Genomic DNA, 27,752 nt, shown 5'->3' with positions numbered 1-27,752 from the left:
GAACTCCAGGGGGAAGGCACAGCAGGTGCAAAGCCCCTGAGGTAGGGATGAGCTGGCAGAGGGGCCTCATTCATGAAGATCTAAGTCCCAAGCAAGGAGGGGAGGCATCAGGGGGCAGCACTGGTGGGGAGCAAGGCCACCAGGACGGGCTGTCCTGTAACTGGAGCCCGACAGGAACCCTCCACCCCCACCCCACCCACCCCCAGTGCTCCCTGCTCGGGACAGAATGTGCTGGGAGGAGAGGCCAGAGGCGGCTGTGCCTGGTGGCTGCAGTTAGGCAGCTGGAGGGTTCCTGAACAGCGGCCCAGCCGGGCCCCCTGCCAGCGAGGGTGGAAAACAAGCAGAGGGCGCCCTGCCTGTCACCCCCAGGGCCCCGGGGGCCTGGCCAAGCCAGGAAAGGAGACGGAGATGGTGAAAGAAACAGAGACTGAGACAGAGAGATGAAAAACAAGAGAGACGGTGAGTGAAAGACAGAGACAAAGACAGAGATAGAGAGAGAGAGAGAGATGCAGAGATGGTGAGCCAGACAGGGGGAAACAGAGACAATGACAGACTGAAACAGAGAGACAGTGAGAGACTCAGAGACTGAGACAGAGAGATGGTGACCATAAGAGATGGTGAGCCAGGGACAAGAGACAGCAAGTGATAGGAGTGAGAGAAACAGAGATGCAGAGACGGTGAACCAGAGACAGAGAGGGGGTGGGGGTGGGGGACAAAGACGAGAGACTTACAGAAAGTGAGCAAAAGAGACAGTGAAAAAACATGGGAGAGGCAGAGGCCCTCAAAGCTTCAAATAAATGAGTATCTAAATCAAAATTTCAGAGAGGGATGAGGGCTATGAAGGCAACAGCACAGGGAGATGGGAGAGGGAGTAACAGGGAGTGTCACCTTTAACCAACAGGTTGGGGCGTTCTTGGAAAAATGTGGTTAGGAGGTGAAGAAGAGCCAGCCACAGAGAAGAAGAGCCTTTCAGCAGAGGGAACCACATGTGCAAAGGTCCTGAGGTGGAAACCAGCTTGGATTATGTGAATAGCAGTCAGGGATCGGGGGGGGGGCTGGAAGGAGGGGTGGGTGAGAGGGGCCTAGGGAAGGGTGGGATTTTATCTCGGCCACCCCCCTCTATGCCCTATGGGCCTCACTCTGTGTTCAGGGGGTTCCCTGAATTCTGGATGACCCAAGCCAGCTCCATTCTGATTTTCATTTATCTGAACCGGATAATCCACCTCTTAAGGGATCAGGTTCCAGACAGTTGCAGATGCAGAAGTCCCGGGGACGCGCGATGGCTTGTCCTCCCAAGCCTGCCAGGGGAAACTTTTGTAACAAACACCTTACTCTTCTGTTTGGGGACAGAGTTCTGGAGACTGGGATCTTGGGTCTTGCACACCAGGGCGACAGGGGAGCTCACCCCCTCCTGAGGCTATTTTGGAGGTCTGGGTGACCTGGTCTGTGCTGTGGGTACATCTCCCCTCTGCTGGGCCCAAAGGAACCCCAAATCTGACGGGTTCAAAGCTGGATGCCAGGTCAGCTGCCGAGGGCAGACGCCGCTGGACAGGGAGGGCTGGGCAAAACCCGGGGCCGGAAGTCGGTGGGGATCAGGACCCAAATTCACACCACGGGTGGGAGACAACTGAGGCTGTGGCAGGGAGGTGTCCCAAGAGTCTCGGGTGAGGAAACTGGCTCAGAGCCACGTGACTTGCCCTTGCCCGTAGGTCACTCAGAAAGCTAAGCCTGAACCCATACCTGCCAGGGTCCAGCCCCTGGGTGCCCTCGTCCTCCTCCCTGTTCCTCAGCCCCGCCAGTGGTCACCCCAGATTGCCAGTTAATTCTCACTGCCTGGGGCAAATGGGTGAACACAGCCGGGACTGTTAAAACGGGGTTCTAATTGGGCCCAGCCCTGTGGGGGCGGGGCCTCGGGTCGGGGGCGGGGCCTGAGCGCCGGCTCGGCTGGGAGCCCCTCCAGGAGCCGACCTGTGAGCCTGGCGGTTCCGAGTGGGGACTCCGGACCCTGCACGAGTCACCTCACTCCGTTGGACTCCCTTTCCCTACCCGCAGCTCCAGAAGAATGACGACCTCCATGCCAACAAATCCGTGCACACGCGTGCCCAAAGCAGCCCTGTTCGCCGTTGCCCAAATGTCTATCGAGGGGTGAAGGGAGAATCCAAATGTAGTCCATCCACGCTAAAGAATATTATTTGGCCACAAAAAGTTACGAAACGTTGACACACGCTGCCACGTGGGTGAAAACGTGGACGAAAACGTGGACGTTTATGCTGAGTGCAAGCCAGGCCGGAAAGGCCACGCGGAGCATGATCGCATCTACGTGAAACGCCCAGAACGGGAAAATCCACAGAGGCAGGAGGCAGATGAGTGGGTGCCAGGAGTGAGGGAGGGGGTGGGTGGGGGTGACTGCTAACAGGGGCGGGGTCTCCTTTGGGGAGGTGATGGGTGCACACCGCACGTGTGAATGCACAAAACGCTACCAAACTGTATGCTTTAAAGGGGTTCATTTCATGGCATAGAAGTTTCATCTGAATAAAAACAAAAGCGGTTCAAACTCAAGAGAAGCAAGATCCACCTGTCCCGGGGCGCCACTGCCCGGCCAGCTTTTTTCCTCTCTGAGGCCTCTGTCTGCCTTCCCCCATTCAAGTTCCTAGCCTCTGTGACTGTGCTAGGGAAGGGGCATGGGGTCCAGCTCCAACCTGAGCTCAGCCTCCCTTTGTGTCCCTGGGCCTCAGTTTCTCCTTCTGGACAAGGGGCCCCTCCGCCCTCCTCGGCCTGGAGTTCGACCCTTGAGATCCTGACGCAAGATGGAGGTCATGGCCACTCAGCTCCCTTGGCAGCTGGGGGAAATAAACCAGTAAACCCAGTCTCGTTCCCCACGCTTTTATTTAAAAAAAAAAAAAAAAAAAACATCTGTAAAAAAGAGAACAATTTAAGGCTTATCAAAAATGATGAGTCCCAGGCGGGGGCCCCGCCCCCAGCTATGGCTGAGACTCTCCAACTGGGGGCTTGTCCAGCTGCCCCCTCACACTTTGTCCCTCCAGGATACAGGAGGGTTCCAGAGGCTCACTGGTCCTCCTGTGTTACCCCAGGCTGACCTCTGACCCCAAGGTCTGGCTTAATATTCTGAACCGGGTTTCCCTGGTCATATAACACCCAGGCAAGTCGCATGTCCTGGAGTACTTGGAGGAGCCCCCAGGCAGGCCCAGCCTAGGCCAGGAATCTCTCTCTGGCTTTCAAAGGCTGGAGGGGGGCCGGGGTGGCTCAGTCGGTTAAGCGTTCGTTCAGCCCTTGATCTCTGCTCAGGTCATGACCTCACCATCCGTGGGTTCAAGCCCCGAGCTGGGCTCTGCGCTGTTGGCACGGAGCCCGCTAGGGATTCTCTCTCCTCTCCCTCTCTCTCTGCCCCTCCCCTGCTCGTGCGCTCTCTCAAAATAAATAAATGCTTTTAAAAAACAAACAAAACAAAGGCTGGAGCAGTGGTCTCCTGCCACCCATAAGCCCCACGGAGCTCCAATGACCCGCTTCCCTGAATGCCTCACTCCTGGGCCCTCTCGCCTGCCGGCCCTTGCCGTGTGGCCTCAACGGAGGCACTCGCTTTCTGAGCCCCAGTTCTAAGATGAAGGGGGTGATCTCCAAACATCGCTCAGCTCTGACCTTCTCCGACTTCTTCCTCCTCCTGCTTGTCTGCCTGCTGGGCCGCTATTCACACGCCACCGCCTCAACCAGAACGCCCTCTGCTCCGGGAAGCCCTCTCTGCTCCCGTCTGGACTCTCCCGGTCCTGGGTCTCTTCCTCTGGTCCCACGGGACCGGAAGCGTTTACGTCTGGCGACGTCTCTCCCAGACCAGAGGCTCCCGGGGGACCCGAGCCCTGTCCACAGGCCGGCGTAGACAAGACGGGATCCGACAAGGGGCATCAGATGCCTCGCGAGGGCCAGTCCACGTCAGTCAGGTTCCAGACTCTTCCCCCGTCCTGGGTTATGTCGGAAAGCCCTGCCCTGTTCCGAGCCGCGGATTCCCCAACATCAGCGCAGTCCGGTCGGGCCGCTCTCGATCCAGCCACTCCCCATGTCCACGGAGGCCGGAAGCCTGTGTGTACCCGCATCCCTCGAGGTATTCACTCACCCCTCAGCAGGTCATGGAGCGTGGCCTCATGGCCTCTGAGGGTGGGTTTGGATCCTCCTGACAGAAAGAACCCGGTTAACTACCACGGCGGGGCTCCAGAGGCTCGGAAACACCCCTCTCCCGCCCTGCTCGTCTCCGACTCCTGCATTCAGCCGGGAAGCAACACGCGGTGCGGACTGGGGCGCAAGGGGGGCTCGGGCCCTGAACGAATGCATGCCATTCACATTTAAAACTCATCTGATCCCACCCCCACCCGGGCTCCCAGGGCCTGGAGAGGCTTCTCGGACCCCCAAGCTCACCTCGGAGTACAGGGGTGGGGGGCGGTAGCGGAACTCCTGGATATAGGCGAAGAAGGGGCCTTCAAGGTTCACGTCAGCGTCCTGCAGCGGTGGAAAGGGACTCTGCCCCGCGGCCGCCACCTCCCCACCTGCCACCACCTCTGAGTACTCGGGAGGAGCTGCAAGTGAGAGACAGGGTGGGTGAGGCCGGTGGGAAAGGGGAGCCCCAGAATCGGGGACAACGGCCAGGAGCCGGTGTGCGCCAATCCTGGGGCTGCCGGGCGGTGTACCCTCAGGATGAGATTCTGCGGGGGGATCTGGGGCCACCGACGCGATCGTTACTGTGTACTTTTACAGACGTGGCCACTGAGGCCGGGGGAGGCGGGGAGGGTCAGCCTGGCGCCCGCCTCTCCGCCCCCCAGCCCCCAGACAGCGGGATGGGGAGCTCACCCTCAGGTCGCTCTGGCAGGGCCCCCAGCCCCCAGTCCAGCAGGAAGCTGGCACGGCTGCCCACGCTGGACGAGCGGCTGCCGAAAGGGTGCAGGGGGATGGTGCCGATGACCAGCGGCAGCTCCAGGAGCAACTTGGAGGTGCCAGGGATGTCCACGCAGACCTGGAGGGACAGACCGTGAGGGAGGGCCCCCAGGCAGCCTCGGGGGAACCCCAGTCTGGAGAACAGAGCAGATATAGCCGCCTCTGCCTCCCAGGACCGACGGGGCACTCTACCTTGAGGGAATAGTCCACGTGTAGCACCCGGCAGTGCAGGATGGAAGGACCCACGGGGGGGATCCGCAGCGCCCGGCCCTGCCACAGCGCCCGCCGCCCGGGGCCCACGGGCTCGCCCGAGAGACTGGCCACCACTGCTCGCTTCTGCTTGCGGGCACCTCGGGCCATGAAGGTCTGCGTCTGGACCACTGCTGCCCGAGGCAGCACTGGGCGCGTGGAGCCGTTGTCGATCTCGGCGAAGACGGGGATTACCTCACCTGCAGTGGGGAGCGGGGGGGGGGGGGGGTTGGCCTCAGTTTCCCTGTCTGCAGCTCTGACGTCGGCCCTCTTCCCCAACCAGCTCCGCTCGCCTGGTACCTGGCGTATAGCCCTTTCGGTCAATCTTGGCCGAGAGGGAGACAAGGCCACGACTGCTGTACCACGATCGGGCGACTTTCTCCAGAGCTCCCGCCTGAGGGGCCTGGTGGGGCAGAGGAGAGGGACAGGAACAGGTCACTTTGTGCAAACCACAGACCCCGGCCCAAGAGCTTCCCGACCACCCCCAGCAGAGGGGGGATTTGGGGCAGCATTCCTGGGTTCTTCATAACCACCTGTAACAGACAGCCGCAGATAAAACCCATCTCAGAAGGCTGAAAATGTGATGAACGAGCTAACCGCTTAGTATACAATCAGTGCTCAGAACACCATTATCATCGCAAGTCCTGGCGGTCCCCTATTTCACAGATGGAGCCCTCCGAGGCTCAGAGAGGGTGAGATACTTGTCTAGGGCCACACAGATTATTGGTGCAGGTGGGATCTGCACCCAGCTCCACTGGACTCCAAAGGCATCCCCACGCCTGCCTCCCTTCCTGCCAGGGCCCAGCAGTGATTTCCCACTTTGTGAAGGAAGTGAAGGGGGTGAGGAGCCCGTCGGGGTCACCCAGCAGCCAGGCCCCCACCTGCAACGCTCCCATCCCACCTCCCCTGGAACAGCCGCTCACCAGCAGGGCAGGCGTGTTGATGTCCACGGGCTCTATGACAGTAAATACCTTCCTTGCCCGGCGGGCAGGGACCCAGGGCCGGTGCAGGGTGGCCTTGATGCAGTATCGGACACTGCCATGTTTACCCTCGAATGACGTCACCAGGGTCCTGGGGGGCGGGGGGGGGGAGATGGAGGGAAGGGACTTCAGGGGGCGAGATACAAGTGGGGAGTGGCCCCAGAGACTTAGGATGAGAGGCAGAGACGCGGAGGATCCTCTCCCAGGGGAGCAGCGCTGGGGTGCTGGGGTTTCGAGGGTCCCCAGATACAGAGCAATGGAGCCCTAAACCTGAAAGCAGCAGCAGGCTTAGGGATTCCCCTGCAATCCTGCGCCCCAGACACCGTAAGACTTACGGAGGCAGCTGGAAGCTGAACGGGAACTCGTGGCGCCCGGGAGGCAGCGTCGTGGTCTCTCCGGTGTCTGCAAGTAGAAGCCAGAAGGGGAGTCTCAGCGGCCGCGCCAGGTTCCAGGAGCGCGCAGCACGTGCGCCGCGTTGGGGTCGCCGGCCGGTACCTGGCGCGAGTAGCGTGGCACGGTGGCTCACGACCTCCACACGCTCGCTGTAGCTCTGCGTGTACGCGGTGCTCGAGCCGGCGCTGCGCGACTCGGTCCAGTGCACGTGGGCGCGGCCCCGCGCGCGCAGCTTCAGGGAGCCCACGCGCGCCGGGCCCGCCAGCTCCAGCAGCACTCGGCCGGCAACGGCCTGGCCGCCGCTGAACACCGGCTCGGCCCCCGCGCTCGCGCCATCCAGCTGCACCACGAACGCCTTCACCTTGTCGAACAGCATCGCGGCCGGGATGCGAACCCGCGACGCACAGACCCTGGCCTCGAACCCGCGACGCGGCGGCACGGCGGCGCGAGGCGCCGAGGCTACAGCTTCAGAACGCGAACCGGCCCAACGTGCGCAGGCGCACTTGCGGACCAGGCCAGAAATTCCTGTGCGCCCGGCGCCGGCGCTGCCTTTATACGGCGGGCGGGGCGGGGCGGGGCGAGACACAGGCCCCACCCCCACAAAGGACCACACCAATGGCGCGGCGAGGGGCGTGGCTCCTCCCAGGCGTGGAACAAAACCTCAAACGCCCCAGCTGCCTGCCCTCTACCCTCGGTGAAACTGAAGCATCGGGGGCCAGAGCCGGTCTCTCGAAGACCCCGGGGGTAAAGAGGGGAAACAGGGCCGGAAGCGGGTCCCGGGCTTGAAGTTACCCAGCAAGAGCATTCTGGCACTAGGTTTAATCATCAACTGGCCACCACTTTCAGATATGCCTCGAGACACGTCCAGCCCCGAGCTAGAGGGGTGTGGGATAGGCTGGACCCAATCGGGGCCTTGAGTGCCCAGGACTACCCTGGGCCTCAGTTTCCCCTCTAAGTGATGGCGGAAGGAGGAGGAAGTGCGTGGGGCCCTCCTCTGCTTGGGTGCCCGCCCCCCTCTTCTGATTAGAATCCCGCTTAGCTGGGTGACCCCGGACTAGTGACAATCTCTTAAAACTTAAGTTTCCATGTTTGTAGAGCTGGGAGAAAATCAGTCCTGACCTCAGAATGTCGGGCCTTGAATCACTGTGTAGCCCATGCTCGACCTCTCCCAGAGCCTTGCTCCCACGTCATCAACCCACTCCCCACAAGCCGCCACTCTGTCGCGCCTCGGCGCTTTTGCCCAGGCTGTTTCCAACTCTCGATGTTCCTGTCCCAATTTGCAGCCCCCAGCAAACTCCTACAAACCCCCTAGGCGTCCTTGTGCCCACTCCTGGCAGCCCCCCCCCCGCCCCTCACCCGGGCCCCAGTCCCCTCCCAGACAACCGAGTGGAAGGGACGTCCCAGGAACCCCTAGGGTCAGGGCTGCGGTGTGCCCTCGAGACGGTGGGACTCCTCTCTGGGCCTCAGTTTCCTCAGAGAAGAACCTCCAGGAGAGTTTCTAAGGCAGTTTCCTCTTGGCGGTCTGCAGGGCACCGGCGCCCTCTGCTGGCAGCGAGATGAGCAGCTGCTCGAACCTACCCACTACCCTGGCGGCCACCTTTGAGGGGCCCTCAGACGACCCTGGGACCACCCCTGAGGCCTCGGAAGCCCCAGTGGGAGGAAATCATAACCGGACACGGTAACTTGCAGCCAGAGTGGCCACAGGGGCATTGGGGTCAGAACAGTACGTAAGGGAGGGGCAGAGGCGGTAGACGCAGTGATCAGCTTGGGGGGTCTGCACGGAAGAGGGGACTCTGAGACCAAAATGAAGGGCTAGTACCTTCCCCCCCCCCCACCAGGGCCAAGTGGAGCTCTGGAGGCTATAAGCCCAGGAGGAGATGGGGGATGAGGTGAGTCCATTTCACAGATGGGTCCCCAGAGGCCCACAGAAGGGCAGGGCCTCACCTGAGGCTACCCAGCAGTTCTGCAAGCTTCACCCCTGCAGTGTCTTAATGAAGCAGCTGGTGAGTGGAACCAGGGGTGAGACCAGCCCCAACTTCCCTTGAACCTCAGGGGAAGGGAAGTGCCTCGGGGCGGGGGGGGGGGGGGCCTTCCTGTCCGGCCCTAGGGCCCTTGAGGTCTGGGTTTCCACAGCTAGTAAGGGGAGAGCCTGCACCTGGGGTGTTGAGACAAGACTGAAAGGCTGTGGGCAAAGCATCTGCTTGGAAAAAAGGGGGCCATAGGTGGGAAACCAGGTCTGAGCTGCCTCTTTCCTCTGCCCATTTTACAGAAGAGTATAGTGAAGTCTGGCTTAGCCGAAGGGGTTTGGCGGACCCAGGAAGCCAACATCCTCCACAGCAAACATAGCTCACTGCCGAGGCTCGCCCCTGGCCTGCTCCTGACTCTCTGTGTTGGCCTAAATGTGGGGGGCTGAGGTTCAGAGCTGGAAGTCTTCCCAGCCCGATCTGTCCCCACCCCAAGTCTCCTCTCTCTTTGGGATGCAAACCTACCTGCAACTATCACCAGAACTCCCAACCCGGGTTAGAACTGGTTCCTGCAAACACTGGGGGTAAACTGAGGGCGCGGGAGATGGGGGTCTTCTTTGGGAAATCAGGGACCCAAATCTGGAGTTAAAAGGAGATCCTGGGGTCCAGAGAGAAGGATGTCCCGACTCCACCCAGGGGTTCTCCAAACTCTGGATGGGAGGGGTGGGGGGGAGGGTCCCGCCGCATAGCCTTTAGGTGGAGGGTTTTCCCAGCTCTGTCAAGGGGGGGGGGGTGCCCAGACACCCCCTGTAAACGGGGGTGTCTCTTTCCTGGGAAAGAGGATTTGGGAGGGGGGGTAGGTGGGTAGGTGTCCTGTGGGAGGGTCAAGACCCTGGGGAGGAGGTCCCCACCACTTAAGAAAGGTCACTCGACCACACAGCCTCTAAACTGAAACTCTCCCCGCACTGGAGTAGAGCGCCCAGATCTGGGGCGAGGGTCCCAGGGGATCCCAGCCGGGAGTGGGGGCGGGGGGCTGAGAGGCTCACCTCGGAGCAGCAGCTGCCGCCGCCGCAGGTACGTCTCGGCAGCAGCGTAGTCGCTGGAAACCGCGTTGACACCCACGCTTCGGCCCTCGAGCCAGTGCGTCGCCGCCCCGCCGCGTGCCGCCACCTCCAGCGCTCTCACCCGCAGAGGCGCCGCCGCCTCCAGCAGCACCCGGCCGCACAGCCGCTCCCCGCCGCGGTACGCGCCGCCGGGGCCCCGGGCCAGCTCCAGCGCGAAGCTTCGCACGCCCCCAGGGCGCATGGCGCAGGCCCGGGCGCACGGCGGGGACGCGGCACCCCGCTGGGAGGACGGCCCCCGCGCCCAGCGACCGGGCGCGCGGCCGGGGTGCGCCCGAGGCCCTCCCGCGGCTCAGCGCCCTTCCTCGCGGCGCCGGTCGCCCCCGAGCTTCCTCCGGCTTCCGCGAACTCGTGCGGGCGCCCCGGGTCCCCCACCCCCGGCGGGCGCGTCGGCCGCCGACTTCCTGGTCCTCCGCGGCCGCCCCCGTGACGCGCCCGGGGCCGCCGGGGACGTGCCGCCCGCGTGCCCGCGCTGTTGACTTTGCCACCCCCCGGCGCGGGGCGGGCCCTGTTTTTGCAGGGTCGGCGCCGTTGAGTCAGAGGCGGGCGGGGGCGGATGTGGCTGGCCCGGAGCGGAGGCAGCCACCAGGCTATCTTGTGGTTTCATCTGGCCCCTACCCGGCACCTTTGGCCCCGGGCACCGACCCAGCCTCCCACTCTGGTCTCCGTGCCACCTCCTGACTGTTCTCTAAACCCCCCGAGCTCAGGTCTTGCCTCTTGGCCTTTGCACTGACCAGTCCCCTACTAGGAACGCCCTTCCCCAGATCGGCTCTCCCAACTATCACCCCCCCCCCCCCCCCCCCCCGCCACCCCGCAACCTCTGCCCCGCCCATGCCCAAATGTCACTTCCTCAGAGTCCCCTAGTCATACTCTGCCTTGTTGATTTCTTTATGGCTCTGGTCTCTGTCTGAGTGCTGTTTACCGTGCCTCCTCCCTCCGACTAGGTGATCCCCAAAGCTGGGCACTGTGCCCTATTCTCCTCAGCCCATCTTACAGAGAGGGAAACTGAGGCCCCCACAGGGGGGCAGCCTCTGCCCGGTAGCACCCAGCCCTGGTAGTCAGGACTCCCAACTCCGGTCTGGAGCCCATGGGCACGTCCCCACTCTTCTCCATCTTGCACCCACGTTATCTCCTGAGCCAGGTTGCTGAGCTCTTTATCAGAGGCTGCCAGGAGCTGGGCCAGGACTAGCCTCCCAGGGGCCAGGCCACCATCTCCCTGCTATACCCAGAGCCCAGCAGCTGCCAAGTGCCTGCCACCCCTGCCTCACCACAGCACACTGAGCCCAAGGCCTGGAGGGACCTTTCTGATTTTCCTTGTGTTCAGAACCGGGAAGGTTCCGGAGGGGAACTCCAGCCCGCCCCAAGCCCACCCCGGAGGCCACTGTAACCCGAGGATCATACCACACCCTCCCCCACTTGTACTCCCCCCCCCTCCAGCGCCCTCCACCGAGGTTTTTCGCTTTGACCCATGGGCCCCCGAGTTTGAATCCCGACTCAGCCCTCCTCGTTCTGCAGCCCCAGGCAGGTGGCTTCACTTCTCTGGCCCGCAGTTTCCCCACCCCACCCGGGCCAGGTTCTGGTGACGAAGTGTGGTGATTTACGGGATGGTCCCTGTCCACGGCAGGTCCAATGAACATGGTGCTCTTACTCATATCACCTTCCCCACCGGACCCTGGTCCCCTGTGGGTGCTCCAGCAAAGTCGGCTGGTAGAATGGGAAGGATGTCTCGATTATCTGCTGCCTCCTACAGGCCGGGGCTGGGTCCAGTGGGGACTGCCGCTGCTGTCCTCAGGAGGTGTACCCAGCTGAGCTCCGGCTTGGGGGGCCACCGGGCTAGAACAGTGATGGCAGGGGCTCGCCTAGACCCCCACATCCGTTCTGGGACCTGGAGTCTGGTGGCCACCTCCCATGTCATGAGCGTCCCCCAGCCATGCAAAACAGGCAGCAACTGGGTGGGTCCTGCTTTATTCAGAACTGGCAAGGACCCCTCTCCTGGTTGCTCCGTGCCCACCGGGGGCCTGGGGAAAGCCAGGGGGCCAGGGGACCAGAGGAAGCTCCTGGCTCCCCCCGGCTCCATTCAGGGAGGAAACGGGTGGTGGCCCACCCCTGCCCTCGCCTGCGGTCCGGCCCTGCCTTCTGCCCAGACGGTCTGGGTGGGGAGGGCCCTGGTCCACTCAGCCCAACTCAGCTTCGGCTCCTTGAACTCCAAGAGGCACCACTGTACAGGGCTTCCTGGATGGCGTGGACGTGGCGGCCACACGATGGCCAAGATTGAGGGGTCTGGTGGTGGGCAGGGTTGTCACCCGCAGTCTGAAGGGGCCATGGGTGGCCACCGGCACGGGGGGCTCCGGGCTGCCTGGTCCAGGGGTCCGGGGCCAGGCCGGGGAGGCAGGGGTGGGGGTGGCGGGCGTATGGCTTGGGCGATGAGGCCGGGCAGGGCCTGCAGGGAGGCGCCCAGCGCATCCAGGCGGCTTTCGAGGGCAGCCAGGCGGGCCTCAAGCTCCTCGTGCTGGGCGTGCAGCTCGGACATGAGGTCGTACATGACATTCTGAGTCTGCCAGAGACAGAGCGGGAGAGAGAGGAGAGGCCAAGTGAGAGAGAGGGAGGGCCAGCCGCAGAGATGGTTGACCAGCCCCAGTTGCGGGGGGGGGGGGGGGGTGGCCAGGAAGGCGGAGCCAAGTGAGGGACAACTGTGAGGACATGGCAGAGCCACAGGTCTCTTGCTGGGCCCCCGGAACTGGTAGAAGGAGAGACAAGAGGAGAGACAGGCCAGGGGAAGGTGGAGGGAGGTCCCAGGGCACAAGTGGTCAGAGCTGCCCTGAGGGGTTTAACTGGCCACCTGGACAGGCAGCCAAAGGGGGGGTCTTGGGTGGTGCCTTCACCCAGGGGAACCACGGCCCAGAGGCCCGGAGGGGGTTTGGGGCTGACGCTGCCCCAGGCTGGGGCCGTGGCTGAGAGGGAGGAGGTCAGTTGTGAACCGGCTCCCCGCGCCCCGCCCTACACTGGGGAAGGGACCGCTCCAAGGATCCGACCCGGTCACAGACCAGGGAGTACAACAGCCACAGCAACTACTGTTACGGTAGGCCATGGGATGTCCCCGCCGACTCGACTGCTCCCCACAATCCAGCAAGCAGGAGGCGGTTCGGCGACTGTCCACGTGGGCCCTGGGAGGGGAGGCTGGCCACTCCACGTGGCGGGCCAATGCTGCCACCAGGTGGCGATAGAACATCGTTCCTCATCTCTAACCTCAGCTAAGCGCTGGGCACCCCCCCCCCCCCCCCGCAAGGGGGACAGCCAGTCCCCAGCCACCCCCTGGGATGGGAGAATTGATGCTGAGGCGGGGAAAGAGCCCCCAACCCCCCCGCTCCATGGAAGGGGGACAGGATGAGGCATCTACCACGGCATTTTGCTGCGTTCCACCCCTAGCCTCTCCCTTCCAACCTCCATGCCTCAGAGGGCCGCGGTCCCCAGGGCCAGAGGATAACATCTGGAGGCATCCAGCCCTCTGATGATTTTTTTTTTTTTTCCTGGCCTCTGAGGTTTAAATTTTTTTTAAACTTGGAATACGCATGTGACTTTTATCAGAGATACACAAATCAGCAACCTTGGGCAGGAGCGCATTAAAGTTTAATACTGGAAAACATCTTAACCTTGTTAAATTAAAAAAATCAGGAACCCATATAATCCAATCCAATTAAAGCCTTCCTTCAAAGAAGGCTTTGTTAAATGTACTCGGAGTATACTACCGTGATTGCAAGGTTTAAATAACTTTGAAAAATTCAAATTTCAGTCATCTGTACTAACAGAAGGAAGTGTGATAGAGATAATCCAAATTATAATATCTAGTGTCTCAAAGGCATTTCATGTGTATTTATAGCCGTTATCTCACACGACATCAAATTAGTTTGGCAAGGATTTTCCATATGCTTTTGGGACTATGTTCTCTCTACTACCAACGGAATGATTTCTTCAGGGTTCTAGAATATGTTTTCTCCTCCATAATGTTTCTTTCCAAATTAAATTTATGTAGGTTAACATTACATCGCATTCTCTTGACAATGATGAAGAGAATGAGTCCGAAACGCTCTGGGTATAAGAAGTAGGATGGGACTTATAAGCATCTTCTGAAGATAATATTAAATTAACCTCAGACTAATTAAACTGATTCGGGGAGGGAGCCAATGAGCAGAGTTCACACATGAACTATTCGTGGAGGGTATGCCACTGCTCAGAAGGGGGTTCAGAACAGTGTGCCGAATATTCAAAGAGCAGGACTTGCTAATAAGACCAACAAATAGGCTGGGGCGCCTGGGTGGCGCAGTCGGTTAAGCGTCCGACTTCAGCCAGGTCACGATCTCGCGGTCCGTGAGTTCGAGCCCCGCGTCGGGCTCTGGGCTGATGGCTCGGAGCCTGGAGCCTGTTTCCGACTCTGTGTCTCCCTCTCTCTCTGCCCCTCCCCCGTTCATGCTCTGTCTCTCTCTGTCCCAAAAATAAATAAAAACGTTGAAAAAAAAAAAAGACCAACAAATAGATTGGTGTATACCATAAACTGATCTTACAGAGCCCTTGCAACCAGCTTTAATTTCCTGAAAGATGTTTAATTGCCGTGCAAAGCAGCTCTCTGCTGATGCTAGGATTTGAATTTCCATCCGTAGCAAAAGAATTTTGATTTTCTCTTGAATTTTGGAGCTTGGGTGTCGATATGCCTAAAACACAAAGGACCACTTCACCAATGTGGCCCACTAATTAGATATTCTTATTAAAGGGGCGCCCGGGTGGCTCAGTTGGTGAAGCGCCCGACTTTGCCACAGGTCACGATCATGGTTCATGGGTTCGAGCCCGGCGTTGGGCTCTGTGCTGATGGCTCAGAGCCTGCAGCCTGCTTGGGATTCTGTGTTTTCCTCTCTCTCCGCCCCTCCCCTTCTCCTGCTCTCTCAGAACTAAATCAACATTAACAAAAAAGATATCCCTTTAAAGCTATTTTACTAGATACGGTTTAAAAAAAAAAGCTGCCAACGCTAAAAAAGTAGTTTACTTACAGATGTGGATTCCTAGCTTCTCTCTGACAAGCAGAACCTCTGGAGCCTTGCAGACCCGGCCTGAGTCCCCCGTCTGCCCTACCGGTGCCCCGCACTGTTCCTCCCCGGGCAGGAGGCGGGCTCTGTTCTTTACTGAATGTCTCCCATCCTCCTTCGGAGGGGCCTGACCACCCCCTGCTGGCCTGAGGAGCCACCCTGCCCAGCCCCGCCTGGCTCACCTTGGCCAGGTCGGCGAGAGTGTTGGTCTGGTCATTCAGCTTCCCCTGCTCAATCTTCACACTCCGGAGCCTGGGAGACAGACAGGGGGGTGGGTAGACAGGGTTGGTGGAGGCTGCAGGGGAGTGGGGCCCTTCATGCACCCACCCCACCCGGGGTCGCCTTGTGGGACATGCAGAAGGTGGGAGATGCTGCGCATCCCCTCCTAGCACACATGGGGTAGCAGGGCCTGGCGGGTGGCTAAGCCACCCCCGACAGCGTCCACCTTCTGGCCACGTCCATGCGGCCTGATTCAGGATGTCCCGGGAACTTGGACTCCCAGGCCTAGGTGAAGGCTGCACACGCTGGACACGCGCCCTGGCCACCTCCTGGGGCCAGCGGGCAGTGATCCGCCAGCGGCCCTGGGTGTGTCCCCTGCCCCGCGAGCACCATGCACCCCTCAACCCCCGGGAGAGACTTACTTCTGAGCTCTGGCAGGCCCCGGCAGAGCAGAGAGAAATCACAAGGCAATTTTAATCTCCGTGCGGCCGGGTGCCGCGCGCCCAACCCTGCCCGCCTCCCACATGCACGACTCCAAGACCAGACCGGGGGCCCTGGATGGCTGAGGGGCTGTCGCCCTGACTCTGCGAAGAGGCTCAGCCTGAGCGGGCAGCGCCAGCCCCTGGGGGACGCATCCGTTGGCTTCCCCTCCCTCTAGCCGCGCCCACCCAGCAAATGCAGCTGTCTGCAGCCTTGCGGTCCCACGGTATCCCAGTCTGTGCCAGGCACCTGGTCCCAGAGGTGGCATTCAGTCCAGGGAACTATGCCCATGCTGTTTCCCAAGAATAACGGGGCTCCGAGAGGCAAAGCCAGTGCCCACCGGCACTTCAGCAGGGATGGCCATTTGAAGATGGAGGGCTGGGGAGATATATCTAGAAGCCAAGGACCGCCCGAGGCTGCCAGAAACTAAAAGAGGCCTGGAACAGATCTTCCCCTAGCACCTTCAGAGGGCAAACGGCCCTGCCAACTCTGATCTTGGACTTCCGGCCTCTGGAACAGTGAGATAATAAATTCTACTGTTTTAAACCACCCAGTTGGTAGTAATCTGTTATGGCATCCCAAGCAAGTGCCCACTACGTTCGTCGATCTGTCCAGAGATCACGTCCGCCTTTTCACGGGCTGATCATACGGTGTTCCCGTCACGGAGACTCCCCAGCGCAAGACCCTGCCAAGGCTCCCTCATGCCCGCATATCAGACCTCCAGTCTCCCTGGCACCACGCTCATTCCTACGTCCCCACCACTGCCCGGACTGTGGACAATCCTTGCTATGCCCGCCACCCCCCCCCCCTTTGGCTTCCTAACCAAATCTCACCCACCCTTCAGGCCCTAGTTCCAACTTGTTTGGTTTTATCAGCTTTACGGGGCCATTTTTTTCTTTTTCTTTTCCGATTGGGAAGGGAGTAGGTTTAGGGGGACCCAAAGATGGAGTGAGGGGCGCCTGGCTGGCTTGGTCGGTGGAGTGGACGACTCTTGATCTCAGGGTTGTGAGTTCAAGCCCCATGTGGGTTATGGAGATTACTTAAAAATGAAATCGCTAAAAAAATAAAAAATGGGGGCGCCCAGGTGTCTCAGGTGGCTTATTTATAAAGAAACAAAGAAACAAACAAACAAACAAATAAATAAAGAAGAAGGAGACAGTCCTGCCCCAGAACAAAGGGAAGCGGGTAACTCACAGAGCAAGTGCCTTCTCCACAGACCTGGCTTTCCTAAATTCCCACCCTCCTGCTTCCCTCCAACAACCTTCCGGAACCTCCCTTGGGGCAAAGTCCAGGACAGGGCCAATGTCTGTGCCCCCCATGCCTGGCACACCGGCTGGCATAGGAAATGCGTATACAGTAACCAAATGAACATATCGAGGGTGGTAATGACAACATTGCTGGTTCTCCTGTTTAGAAAACACTGTACGGCAGGTAGGCGGAGGTGAATCCCCAGTTGTGTTCTATCCACACCTCATCCCTGGAGGAAAGGCACATTAACGACCATTGGCTCCACTTATAAAGATACAAAAACGCAGCTTGGAATAGCACAGTCACTTGCCAAGGTCCCACAGTTAGGTGGCAGAAACCAGACTGGGACAACAGTAGTCAGTTACTAACTGCGGGAGGGCCAACGAGGAGGGGTCTCTGTCCTCAAGGGGCTTGGGGTCCTGTGAGAAGGCACTGGACACAGTGAGGTTGAGTAAGTATGGTACCAGCTCCTCTCCCTGCTTTTTAGACGATGATGGAAGCAGAAACAGAGGGCATCATGTGTTACCAGTATTTGTTCTGTGCCAAGGACCATGCCAGGCATTTCTGCATATCCTCCCATTTAGATCTCCCTGCAGTCTTGTGAAGTAGGGACTGTTATCATTTGAAACCCATCCAATTATAACAGTAAACACAATAAATGTAAATGTACTAAACTCTCTAGCTAAAAGACAAAGACGGTAAGGAGCCCGAAGAAACTCTGGGGGCAATGGATCTGTTTTTTTTTTTTATCTTGACTGTGCTAATTGTTATGTGGATGTATACATACGGTAACACTGATTAAACTATGCGGTTTAAATAGGTGCAGTTGACTATAGTCGATTATAGCTTAATAAAGCTTTTTTTTTTTTTTTTTTTTTTTTTTAAAGAGGCAAAGATTATTAAACAGGATTAAAAAGTTGAAATCCAGCTGGCTGAGCTTCCTCTCCTATGGCCTGGTCTCCTCATGGCCACACTCGTTTACCTTCTGACATCCCAGAAGCTGGGCTGTTTCAGCCACACCTCAGCTCTGCTCCAACCCAACCTTCCTACTCTACCATTGACACCAGGGTTCTCCATGCTGCCTCTTGTCTCTTTTCTCCACAGCTGAATCAGCTGCCTTGCTGCTGTACTAGTTCAGCCTCTAACACTATTCACTTTACTTTGTGATTCATTGGCCCGAGTCTGGCCTAGGAGCTCCCGGGGCAAGGAGCCACCTGATTTTCTTAGGGGAACCCAATTGTGAATAGGTTTTCCCACAACACGAGAGATGGGAATCCATGGGCTCATTCTGAAAAGTGCCTGAATATGTTTTTACTATTTGAAATCAGGTACCACAGGACTCAGTTGTAATTTATATTTGAGTGCCTCCCTCCCAGGAGTTGGAGCTGTTTAAAATTCTAGACTGGGTGCTGGTCTCACACATCCTCAGTGTGGCTGCCGAACATTCGAAAGGTGGATGGTCTGAATAAAAATGGACTGTAAATAAATGTAAAACACACAATAGAATTTGAAGATTTAGCACAAAAAAAAATTCTAAAATACCTGATTTTTTTATACTAATCATGTTAAGATTATATTTTGCATCTATTGCATGAATATATTAAAATTTATTTCACTTGTTTTCATTACTATTTTAAAATTTAATTATTATTATCATCATTATTATTATTATTAAAATAGGCTTCGGGGCGCCTGGGTGGCGCAGTCGGTTAAGCGTCCGACTTCAGCCAGGTCACGATCTCGCGGTCCGGGAGTTCGAGCCCCGCGTCGGGCTCTGGGCTGATGGCTCAGAGCCTGGAGCCTGTTTCCGATTCTGTGTCTCCCTCTCTCTCTGCCCCTCCCCCGTTCATGCTCTGTCTCTCTCTGTCCCAAAAATGAATAAACGTTGAAAAAATTAAAAATAAATAAATAAATAAAATAGGCTTCATACCCAGAATGGAGCCCAACACAGGGCCCAAACTCACAGCCCCAAGATCAAGACCTTGATCAAGAGACACTGACTGAGCCACTCAGGTCCCCCTCTTTTACTTTTTTTTAATGTGGCTACTAGGAAATTTAAAACTATATAGTGGTTTACGTGATATTTCTAGTGGACAGTGCTTGGCATATGATAGCCTGGCCCAGCCCAAATCTGGCCAGCTACGTGTTTTGGGAAAATAAGGTTTTATTAGAGGATAGCCCACCCACTCCTCGTCACTGCGTTCCTGCTACAGTGGCAGAGTAGAGTAGTTGTGACAGACCGTCTGGTCCACAAAACCTGAAATATTTACCCCCCGGCCCTTTATAGGAAAAGTTTGCCAACTCTGGCTGCACACTGGACTCACCCGAGGGACTTAAACTTAAGCTCGCGGTGCGTCCCAGACTCTGCTGTGTTGGGTGCAGCCTGTGGGCCTTTTAAAGCCCCGTGGGGGATTCCAGTGAGCAGCCAAGGTGGAGAACTACTTGACTAAATAATTCTCAGGACAAAGGGACAACAGAGGGAATCAAGGACTTTCTAGTTACCCCACATGATCACGTGGATCAGGACACAAATTTAATTCGGAGCTTCCTGGCAGCCAAAGCAAAAAAGGGAAATGGCTTCTCATCTAAAAGGTAAAACAATTTTGGCTATTCTGGAGAATACAATATGCTTCTTGCCATTTATTTGGGGGTGGGTTGCATGACTTATCAAAGGTGATCGCCCTGGACAAGTGCTGGGCCCATCACCTGCCTCCTTCTGACCATCCCACCCAGCACAGACACTGCAAGCCCCAACCAACTGACCACCCGGCATGGGAGGGGCCGTGATGAGGCCATGCTGAGCTGTCTGGCCTGGCCTGTAGCCTCCTCCCGAGGACCACAGTTGCCTCCGCACCAGGTGGACACAGAAACGTGAGCGGGAAAGGTGCTGGACTTACTGATGGATGGCTTGGAGGAACTTACGCTGGTGTTTCCGAACCCGGGCGTGGTCTGGCTTCTTCACCAGCCTAGTGTGTTTGTAGATGAGCCACGTCTCCCTGAGAACGTTAGCAGCGGCATTTTTTACCTGGGGCCAGAAAAAGAACAGTTCCTCAAGGCAGGCACGAAACTGTGGAAGGCTCTGGAAACTTCCGGAAACCTCCAGAAACTTTTAGAAACTCCTGGAAATGCCCCTCTGGGATCCTGGGACCGTAAGGCAAGGACATGTTTACGTGGCCACACCTGCACTGTGTGGGTCTGTGTGTGTGTGTGTATGTGTGTGTGCACTTCATTTGTATCATTCAGCGTGGGTCAGACCCTTTCCATACACCTTGCAAATGTTATATCAGTGAATCTACACACGCTGGCATCTCTCTCACTTTACACACGGGGAAACTGAGGCACAGGGTGGTCGACCTGCCAAGGTCAGACAGCTTTTAAGTTGTACCCGGCTGCCTGGCCCCCAAATGCCTGCCTCTTGCTGTGTGGCTCAGGGTGGGGCTATGACTAGGCACACAGGTGGGCGCCTGGGGCCACTGCCACGTCTCTGTGCATGGTTCATGCACATTCACATGGGCAGCAGAGCACAAGGCAGGGCAGTGACCGGTGGGCATGTGCACATGCCTGGCACGTACAGAAGTAAGGTGGGGAGGGTCTGCCCTTGATGACCGAGAAGAGGACGTGGCTGTGATGGAGGTCTTTACCCGCTTGGTGAGCTGAGTGTCCATCATGAAGTTGTGCACGTGTTTCTCTGCCTTGGTGAGCTCCAGTTTCCGGGCCACCACGGCCACCACAAGTGCTGTGCAGCCGGCCCCCTGCGTGCGGAGGGTGGGGAACACATCAGTGTCCTGCCCCATGTAGGTCCCGGGTCACAGGCAGGACACCCTCCCTCCTCCAGGAAGCCTGCCCTGATTCCACCCTCACCTTTACCTTCTAAGCCCACAGTGTTGGCAGGTCCCACCTGCTGAGCTCACTGACTCCCAGCCCCACCTGCTTAACATCGGTTGAATGTCTGGGGACTGTGTCCCACTGATGAGCTCATCCGATCCCCAACAGCCCTGGGAGGTAATACCACTCTTATCCCCACTAGACAGAGAGGGAAACTGAGGCTTGGAGATAAGAAAGGGAGAAGAAAAGGGCAGGTCTGCAGGTACGTTCGGAACACGGAGGAGGGAGGATTTGGAAGCATTTCCCTCAAGGCGCTGGGGTCTGGGCGTTGAGGGCAGAGACCCAGACAACACGTCTTTCTACAGTCATGGGAGGGGTCAGTTGGCAGGGTGAGAAGGCAGCGCGAGCGAAGGGTCAGGCTGGCTGCCTGCGGTGGGGCATTTGCAGGTAGGAAGGAGCAGGGCGGAGGTCCCAGGAGGGGTGGGGAGTGGAGGGGAGAATGGTGGCCTCCCCGCCTGATGCAATCACACTCCCCAGGATGCCCTAAATGGCAGATCTCCTGGCTAGTGAAGGAGGTCAGAGAGGACTTGTGTGTCTACTGGGAGCAGCCTAGGAGAGAGAGAAAGAGAGGGAAAAGAGCAGGAGCGAGGACCCAAGAGAGGAGAGGGCAGACAGGTGGAGGGGGGCAGCAAAAAGTGACGTGGGAGGGAGGGAGAGGGTCTGCCGCCGAGGAGCAGGGGCCAGGGGCCAGCCTAGAGCCCCCAGGAGTGTCATCAGCCCCAGAAGTGCCCGAGGCCGGTGACAGGAGCAGGTGAGGGGGGCCAGCAGGTGTTCAAGGCAGGTGGCGGGAGCAGGTGTGAAGGGGGGAGGCAGTTCCCCGCCTGCACTGAGGGCTGTTCCTGATGCTTTCCCGCAAGCTGCTTGCTCCTGAGGCCACGACCTCCAAGAAGGAAGAAGGGAGAGTTCGGCCTGGGACACTTGGCCAGGGATGCTCAGTTCTTCTTAGGGATGGAAGGAAACATGTATGGGGAGGGGTGGGCCAGGGCCACCTTCGGATGGTCCTGGGCAGGTCTGGGTCCCCACATGTCCCGCCAGGGCGACATGGGCAGGCGACATGGACAAGGTTGCCTTCTGAGAAAACCCTGACATGGGTTCCTGGAGTCTGTTCTCAGAAGAAGCCCTGTCAACTGGGGCAAAAAAACACACAAACAAACGAAACAAAACGAAACAAAACCCTCCAGGTGGAATACGACGCAGAAAGGAAAAAAAAAGACATCTGGTGGCTCCGCAAAATAGCATGGAAACCACATCCAGCGAAAGACGCCAGGCTCAGAGGGGGCCACACTGGGATGCCCTGAAGTTCAAGAACAGACAGACGCATGGCTGGTGAGATCCTGGACAGGGCAGTGACCGGGAGCGGACACGCTTGGGCAAGGTTGGCAGAGAGAGCCAAGAGGAGAGCTAGAAACCAGCCCAAGCGTGACCACCCGTGCGTGTGGCAGCAGCGAGGGCGGAGACGTGGCCACACATGGAACTCATTTTCCAGAAGGAGCCATGTCCCAAAGAACGGAACTCGCCGTTCCCATTTTGTCTTGGGCTTTCCGGGTTTGAGCTCGCCTTACCTGAGTCCTTTTTTGGTTCTTTTGTAAAGTTCATTTGCTTGTAGTGGGGGTTGGACTGTGGCCCACCTTTAGTTTTTCCCCCTTCGCCTCTTGCAAAGTAACACAGGCAAATAGGCGTGGTGCCATTTCACAAGAGGGGGGCCATGTCAGCGCAGCCAGAAGGGAGGCCCCAGTGGGGGCCCGAGGAGGACGTGGAGCCCCTAGCTTCTGCTCAAACAGCTTAGAGAGGGTGAGGAGAAATGGGGACAGAGCCGCGGGCCTCGGGACACAGTGACAACTGACCACGGTCTGCAAGCAGCGAAACAGGGTGGGCAGAGGCACTGCAAGATGCTCCTTCCGTCGGCGGGAGAAAAGGAAACTCTTGTGGGGATCGTGCCCTATGTTTGCCAGAATGGAGGAGGAGTGGCCTGGCGTGGAACCTGGGGGGTGGGATTAAGTAGGCTTCTTTGGTGCTACTTTGGTCCCACCGATGCTCACTGTTCTTCACAAATGAACAGGTTATTAACTGGGGACTGGGGAGAGGAGTCCCCTATCACGCATCCGATAATCTGCAACCCAAAACACGGAAGAGCATCTGTGAAGGAGGTGGAAGCTTGGAGAAAGAAGGTTCCAGAAGGTTCCAGAAGGGGATGAACAGCAAAACCGAAGACGGGACCAGGGAAAGAAGGTGCTGGGTGTCAAAGGCTGCCCACACCCACCGACAGACTTGAGAAGTCTTCGGGGGAGAAGGGGTGCTGTCAGGGCCCAACGAGTCACAGGAGACAAGCTGCACAGCACGGGGGCTCAGTGGGGTGCTTGGGATGCCCCAAGAATCAGGCAAGGATGGGGAAGGGAGCCGTGACGGCACAACCCAGAGGGTGTTGACTGGGTGTCCACGGCATTCACCGTTCTAGACGTTTCACATAAAGGAACAGACTTGAGGGGCGCCTGGGCGGCTCAATCGGTTGAGTGTCTGACCACGGCTCAGGTCGTGATCTTGCGGTTTGTGCGTTTGAGCCCCACGTCGGGCTCTGTGCCGGCAGCTCCGAGCCCGGAGCCTGCTTCGGATTCTGTGTCTCCCTCTCTCTCCGCCCCTCCCCTGCTCGTGCTCTGTCTCTGTCTCTCTCAAAAATAAAGGGAAACCTTTAAAAAATTTAAAAAGACATAAATAAATCAAAAGGGACAGACTTGAGCTTCACGATGAACAGAGGAGATGGGCACCGGTTATAGCTGGGGAAACTGAGGCATGGAAGCATCAAGTCCCTAGCCCTGGACCCCAGGGTTGTGAAGTAAGCAGGCTGCAGAGAATAAAGGGGCAGACAAAGGCCGGGCTAACAGCGGACCACAACATCCAGCCCTGCGGGGACCACAGGAGTTACATACATACCTAGGGCTGGAAGAAGCCAAGAAGAGGTGCCCCCCAGGAAGCCCAAGGGTGCAGATTTCTGAGTCACGGCCGGGGTAAGGAGGAGGGGGGCGGTGAGGGAGCAGGATGACACAAAGAGGGAGGGGCAGGCTGATGCATTACGGTTCACAATGGAGTGAGCTCCCCATCCGTAGGGGGTGTGCAAGGGCCCCCGCCCTTACCATGATGCCAGTGAGCAGGCACACGCCCTTCCCGCAGTAGGTGTGGGGCACCATGTCGCCATAGCCGATGGAGAGGAAGGTGATGGAGATGAGCCACATGGCCCCCAAAAAGTTGCTGGTCACTTCCTGCTTGTCATGGTACCTGAGGGGAGCCGGGGAAGGCCCAGTCAGTCCACATTGGTCTCTCTGCCTTCATCATTCCCTCTGGTGCCCTGGGTCCACCCGGCTGGGTGGGGACCCTGACTACAAGCAGCGGACCACTTTGAGGGCTCGAAAAGGTACCGTTGCAGGGAGAGGGGATGGTCAGCATCCTCCCAAGGGTACCGTCGGGCAGAGGGCACCCGCACTCTCCTCCCAGGATCCCTTCCACCATTCTCCCTTCACCCCCACCCCAAGCTGCCGCCCAGGATGTGTGCCCTCCTTGGCCCTGGTCCGGGGGCAGAGGGGTCCGGGTGAGGGTACGTCCACTGTGTCCACGCGATCCCCCTCCCAAAGACAGACGCACAGACAGACGCAGACACAGGTGGCCACGGGTGTCAGAAGCGGCAGGGAGTGGAGGTGAGGATTCAGGTGAGACATCGGGAAGAACTTCCCCAGCCAGCAGGGCTCCGTGAGGTTGAGGGGGCAGGGGGAGAGGGCCCCTGGGGGACACGGGTGGCTGCAGTATTCCAGGACTTGGGAGCAAAAGAGAAGTCAGCATGTGTGGGGCAGCACCAATGGTCCCCAAATCCCAGGCTTAGGGTTTGTTTGGGAGTTGGGGAAGGAGGCGGCAGCTTGGCATTGGGGGGAGGCTGGCGGTTAACTTTTTGGTATGGGGGGGCGGGCCCCAAGGGACATGAATTGGTCCCTGGCCATGGCCAGCCCTGTGAACCTGGTCACGTGGGCTACAAACAAGTCCTACCTACGGTCAGCCCAGGCTGGGGGTCAGAGGGGCTTAGCTCGAGGTTCCCCAGCCTGTGAAGCCCCTCCAGCTCAGGGAGCCCTTTCCTGATGACCCACTCTTTCCCAGGCCTCAGGCCCTGAGGGGGCTCAAGGTTAGAGGTCAACTGAGGTGGCGCAGAGGAGGGGGGACGCTGGCAGGGGCAGGACAGGGGAAGCTGGGGGGAGGGTTGCTCCAGACAGACAGGGCTGGAGTCAGGGGCTCAAGAGGAGGCCACAGAAGCCCCCAAAGGAGGATGGGAAGGCTGGAGACCTTCTCGGCAGGTGTGGTGTTTGGGGGTCCCTGTCGGGATGCCATTCCAGGCCCCTCCTCCTGGGCTGCCAGTCTGCTTGCTGGGTGCGGGGGACCTGGGACCGAATCCCACCGAGGCATCTGAGCCCCAAGTTACCCTGGCTTCTGTCTCCCGGTAAACCAGCACCCCATACCAGCAAGTAAGACGAGAGGGAGGCCCTCCAGCAGCGGGTGGGGGAGCCCGGGGCCTGGCTGGAGCTGTGGTGGGTGCTGCAGGACCCCCCGGGACTACCTAGGACCACAGAGTGGGGGACATGCGGGAGGCAGGGTGGGGGTGGGACAGAGCCGCAGGGGTGGAGCGAGGCAGGCGAGGGGGCTTCAAGCAGCATCGTAGGGCTCAGAATTTAGGATTGGCTGCCCCCCGGTCCTGCCCCGTTCCCTGCCCCAACCTGGGGACCCCTGCGATGACCTAGACTGCACCTCAAGGATGCCCGAGGAGGGGAGCCCCTCTCTCACTCCCCAGACCACAATCCTGACCCCGCCGTGACAGGGTAGGGGATGGGCTGTGGGAACTGGCATAGGGATCCAAGCAGGGGTCCAAGGGGACCCCGTCTGGTCCCAAGACGGTAAGCCTCGAGGATGAGAAGGGCTGGGCCCTCGCCCCCATGAGCCCCACATCAGGCTGAGGCAGGCGCCATGGAGGAGATTAAGGGGTGAAGACTGGGGTCCTGGGGGGCAAGTCCAGCCCAGGGACCCCCAGGAAGCCCAGTCTCAGCCCCACCTGCCATACACCCTTCCAGGGCCTTCCCCAGCAAAGCATGAGGTAGGAGAGGCTCTTTCCCAGCCAAGGCACCCCCACGTCCCGAGAGGCCCAGTGCAGACCCTCCCTTTCCCGAAGCACCCTGTGGGTCTCAGGACCGACCAGGAATCAGGCCCTCAGGAATGTCCCTTTGCCCCAGAGCCTCCCTTTCCCCGTCTGTAAGTTGGGTGAATGGCCTGCACCTTCCAGGGCTGTTGAGAACAAACCCCGTGCAGAGAGAGGTACTAAAGGCTGGGCCAGTTTCTATTTACTCCAGACCCACCTAACTCTCCGGAGGGGCTGTCCAAGTCCCCCAGGGTCAGCTGTCCAGACAAAACCCTCCCCAACCTCGGAGACAAGGACCTCCAGGATGCCCAGTGGACACGGCCTGAGAGCAGTCCTGGGCCTGACTCCGAACTTGCCTGCTCCGGCCCCGCCTCACCTCCCTATGCACCAACGCACCCCCCCCCCCCCCCCCCCCCACCCCACCTTGCGGCAGCTAATCTTAAATTCCTGGCGGACAGGACGGCAGCGGCTCTGTGCACACAGCTTGGTCAAGGGTAGGACTCACATGTTTTCCCTACAGTCCGGTGGGGCGGGCGGAGGGGAGAAGGAGAGCTGGTTAAATTGTGGGGGAAACAGGCAGATGGGGGGCGGGGGGCATCCTGTTCCTGCTGCCTCCACTGCCCTGGGCCAGAGGTCAGAGGTTAGCTGCTCGCAGCGGAAGAGCTGGGAGAAAGACGAGCATGAGACCCGCCCCCACCCCACCCTGGGGGAGAGGCCTGGGGTCCCAGGGGGGTGTCGCTTGGGGTAGGGGACAGGATACACAGGCTGGAGTCCCAGGGATGAGGGGGCCGCGCTTGAAGGACGGTCACTGAGGCCAGGAACTGGGGGGGGGGGGGGATCATGTGGGTCAGGGGCTGTGATGGCCAGGGGAGCCCTGGGTCCCCGGAGCCGCGGGAGGGCACGGTGGGCCCCGGGGCCGGGGGCATACCTCTCACAGACCCGCACCGTCCAGGCGGCGACGATCCAGGAGGAGATGCTGAAGACGAGCAGCACGGTGCCCGGGCAGATGGTCATGAGTGTCTTCATGACAAAGCGTGTGTTGAAGGTGACCTTGTTGAGGGCGCCGATGCTGCGGCTGGAGGCATCTGTGAATATCTTGCTGTGCAGCAGCATGACGCGGCCCAACAGGTAGAGGCGCAGGAACATGGGGACAGACAGCAGCACGTCCACGTCAGCCTCGGCTGCCGACGGCGCGTACGTGAAGGCCAGCCGCGCCGTCCACGTGAAGCGGTAGTGACCCGGCACCGGGTGGATGGCGCACACGGCCAGCTCCAGAGAGATGAGGAAGACGCGCTCGCATGTCATGGCGATGCGCCAGTCATCCGCCCCGTTGTCCACCATGAACAGCTGCGGGGGGCGGGGCGGAGGGGGGGGGGACAGGCGGCGGTGGGTGTCAGACTCGCGCCCGTGCCCCCCTCAGGGAGGACCCCCCTCCCCCCCCCAGCCCTCGAACCCCTGGCTTGGCTTTTATGAGAAACACAGCCTCCGACGCGAAACTCCCCAGCTCTCGGGGTCAGCCACGATTCAAATTAAATGTGGAAGAAAACACGGGGTTACCAAGGGCCTAGCAACCTCGTCCCCGGGGACACACGCAAGAGAAATGAAAACGAGCATCGGAAAAAAAAACCAAAAAACATACAAACCAAAACAAAAGAAAAAACCGGCATTGGGACAAATCCTTGCACGCGAACAACTACCCAAAGCGGAAACCACCCAAGTGTCCGTCAACGAATGAATGGGATCCTTCCAAACAATGGGATATTATTCGGCCGTCAAGAGGAAGGGGCTCTGATACACGCTGCCATGTGGCAGAACCTCGAAAACATGCTGAGTCGAAGAACACAGGCACCAAAGGCCACCACCCAGAGCCGAGGGGACAACGGTGCCACCCCAGTGGGCTCGGAAACCGCGGCACTGAGCATTCAGAACGCAGAGAATTTGCCTTGGGAGCGCTTTGACTTGCTCAGCATCTACCAACTTTCCTTCTTTCAGATTTCCCTTCTGGAATAGGAAGGCCTATCCTACGCCTGTCCCAC

General features: G+C 58.9%; 2 protein-coding genes and 1 long non-coding RNA gene across 8 annotated transcripts in view; 1 reads left to right on the top strand and 2 right to left on the bottom strand.

Annotated features, from left to right (window-relative positions):
* Positions 1–243: 243 nt before the first annotated feature.
* LOC115506403 lies at positions 244–2,255 on the top strand. Its single transcript, XR_003966368.1, has 3 exons — positions 244–459; positions 902–1,004; positions 2,053–2,255. It is a non-coding gene; the product is annotated as an uncharacterized LOC115506403 (long non-coding RNA).
* Positions 2,256–3,429: 1,174 nt separating this feature from the next.
* ARRDC2 (arrestin domain containing 2) lies at positions 3,430–10,373 on the bottom strand. 3 transcript variants are annotated; one of them, XM_030304371.1, is made up of 8 exons: positions 9,571–10,373; positions 6,503–6,569; positions 6,111–6,258; positions 5,488–5,590; positions 5,131–5,387; positions 4,855–5,017; positions 4,426–4,583; positions 3,430–4,183 (listed from the first exon to the last, which is right to left on the bottom strand). In XM_030304371.1, exons 1-8 carry the CDS (start codon positions 9,827–9,829, stop codon positions 4,130–4,132), a joined length of 1,209 nt encoding a protein of 402 aa, XP_030160231.1. In that variant the 5' UTR covers positions 9,830–10,373; the 3' UTR covers positions 3,430–4,129. The 3 variants fall into 3 exon arrangements, with proteins under 3 accessions (XP_030160231.1, XP_030160226.1, XP_030160221.1); XM_030304366.1 differs by lacking the exon at positions 9,571–10,373 and adding an exon at positions 6,663–7,886 and having other exon boundaries at positions 3,430–4,180; XM_030304361.1 differs by lacking the exon at positions 9,571–10,373 and adding an exon at positions 6,663–7,883.
* Positions 10,374–11,913: 1,540 nt separating this feature from the next.
* KCNN1 (potassium calcium-activated channel subfamily N member 1) overlaps positions 11,914–27,752 on the bottom strand; it is a 29,425-nt gene continuing 13,586 nt past the window's right edge. For 2 of the 4 annotated variants that reach the window (XM_030304344.1, XM_030304335.1), the window contains exons 4-11: positions 26,645–27,063; positions 26,222–26,230; positions 23,681–23,822; positions 20,309–20,419; positions 19,565–19,692; positions 15,362–15,370; positions 14,903–14,972; positions 11,914–12,199 (exon numbers count right to left, since the gene is read on the bottom strand). In XM_030304344.1, coding sequence (XP_030160204.1) covers positions 11,945–12,199; positions 14,903–14,972; positions 15,362–15,370; positions 19,565–19,692; positions 20,309–20,419; positions 23,681–23,822; positions 26,222–26,230; positions 26,645–27,063 — 1,143 coding nt within the window. In that variant the 3' untranslated portion in view covers positions 11,914–11,944. The remainder of the gene's footprint in view (positions 12,200–14,902; positions 14,973–15,361; positions 15,371–19,564; positions 19,693–20,308; positions 20,420–23,680; positions 23,823–26,221; positions 26,231–26,644; positions 27,064–27,752) is intronic. The other 2 variants (XM_030304352.1, XM_030304340.1) reach the window with 1 other exon arrangement.

Source organism: Lynx canadensis, chromosome A2, assembly GCF_007474595.2.
Source record: "Lynx canadensis isolate LIC74 chromosome A2, mLynCan4.pri.v2, whole genome shotgun sequence".
Taxonomy (NCBI): Eukaryota; Metazoa; Chordata; class Mammalia; order Carnivora; family Felidae; genus Lynx; species Lynx canadensis.
Note: the sequence above shows the minus strand (reverse complement) of the source record. Positions and strands in the feature narration are given on the sequence as shown.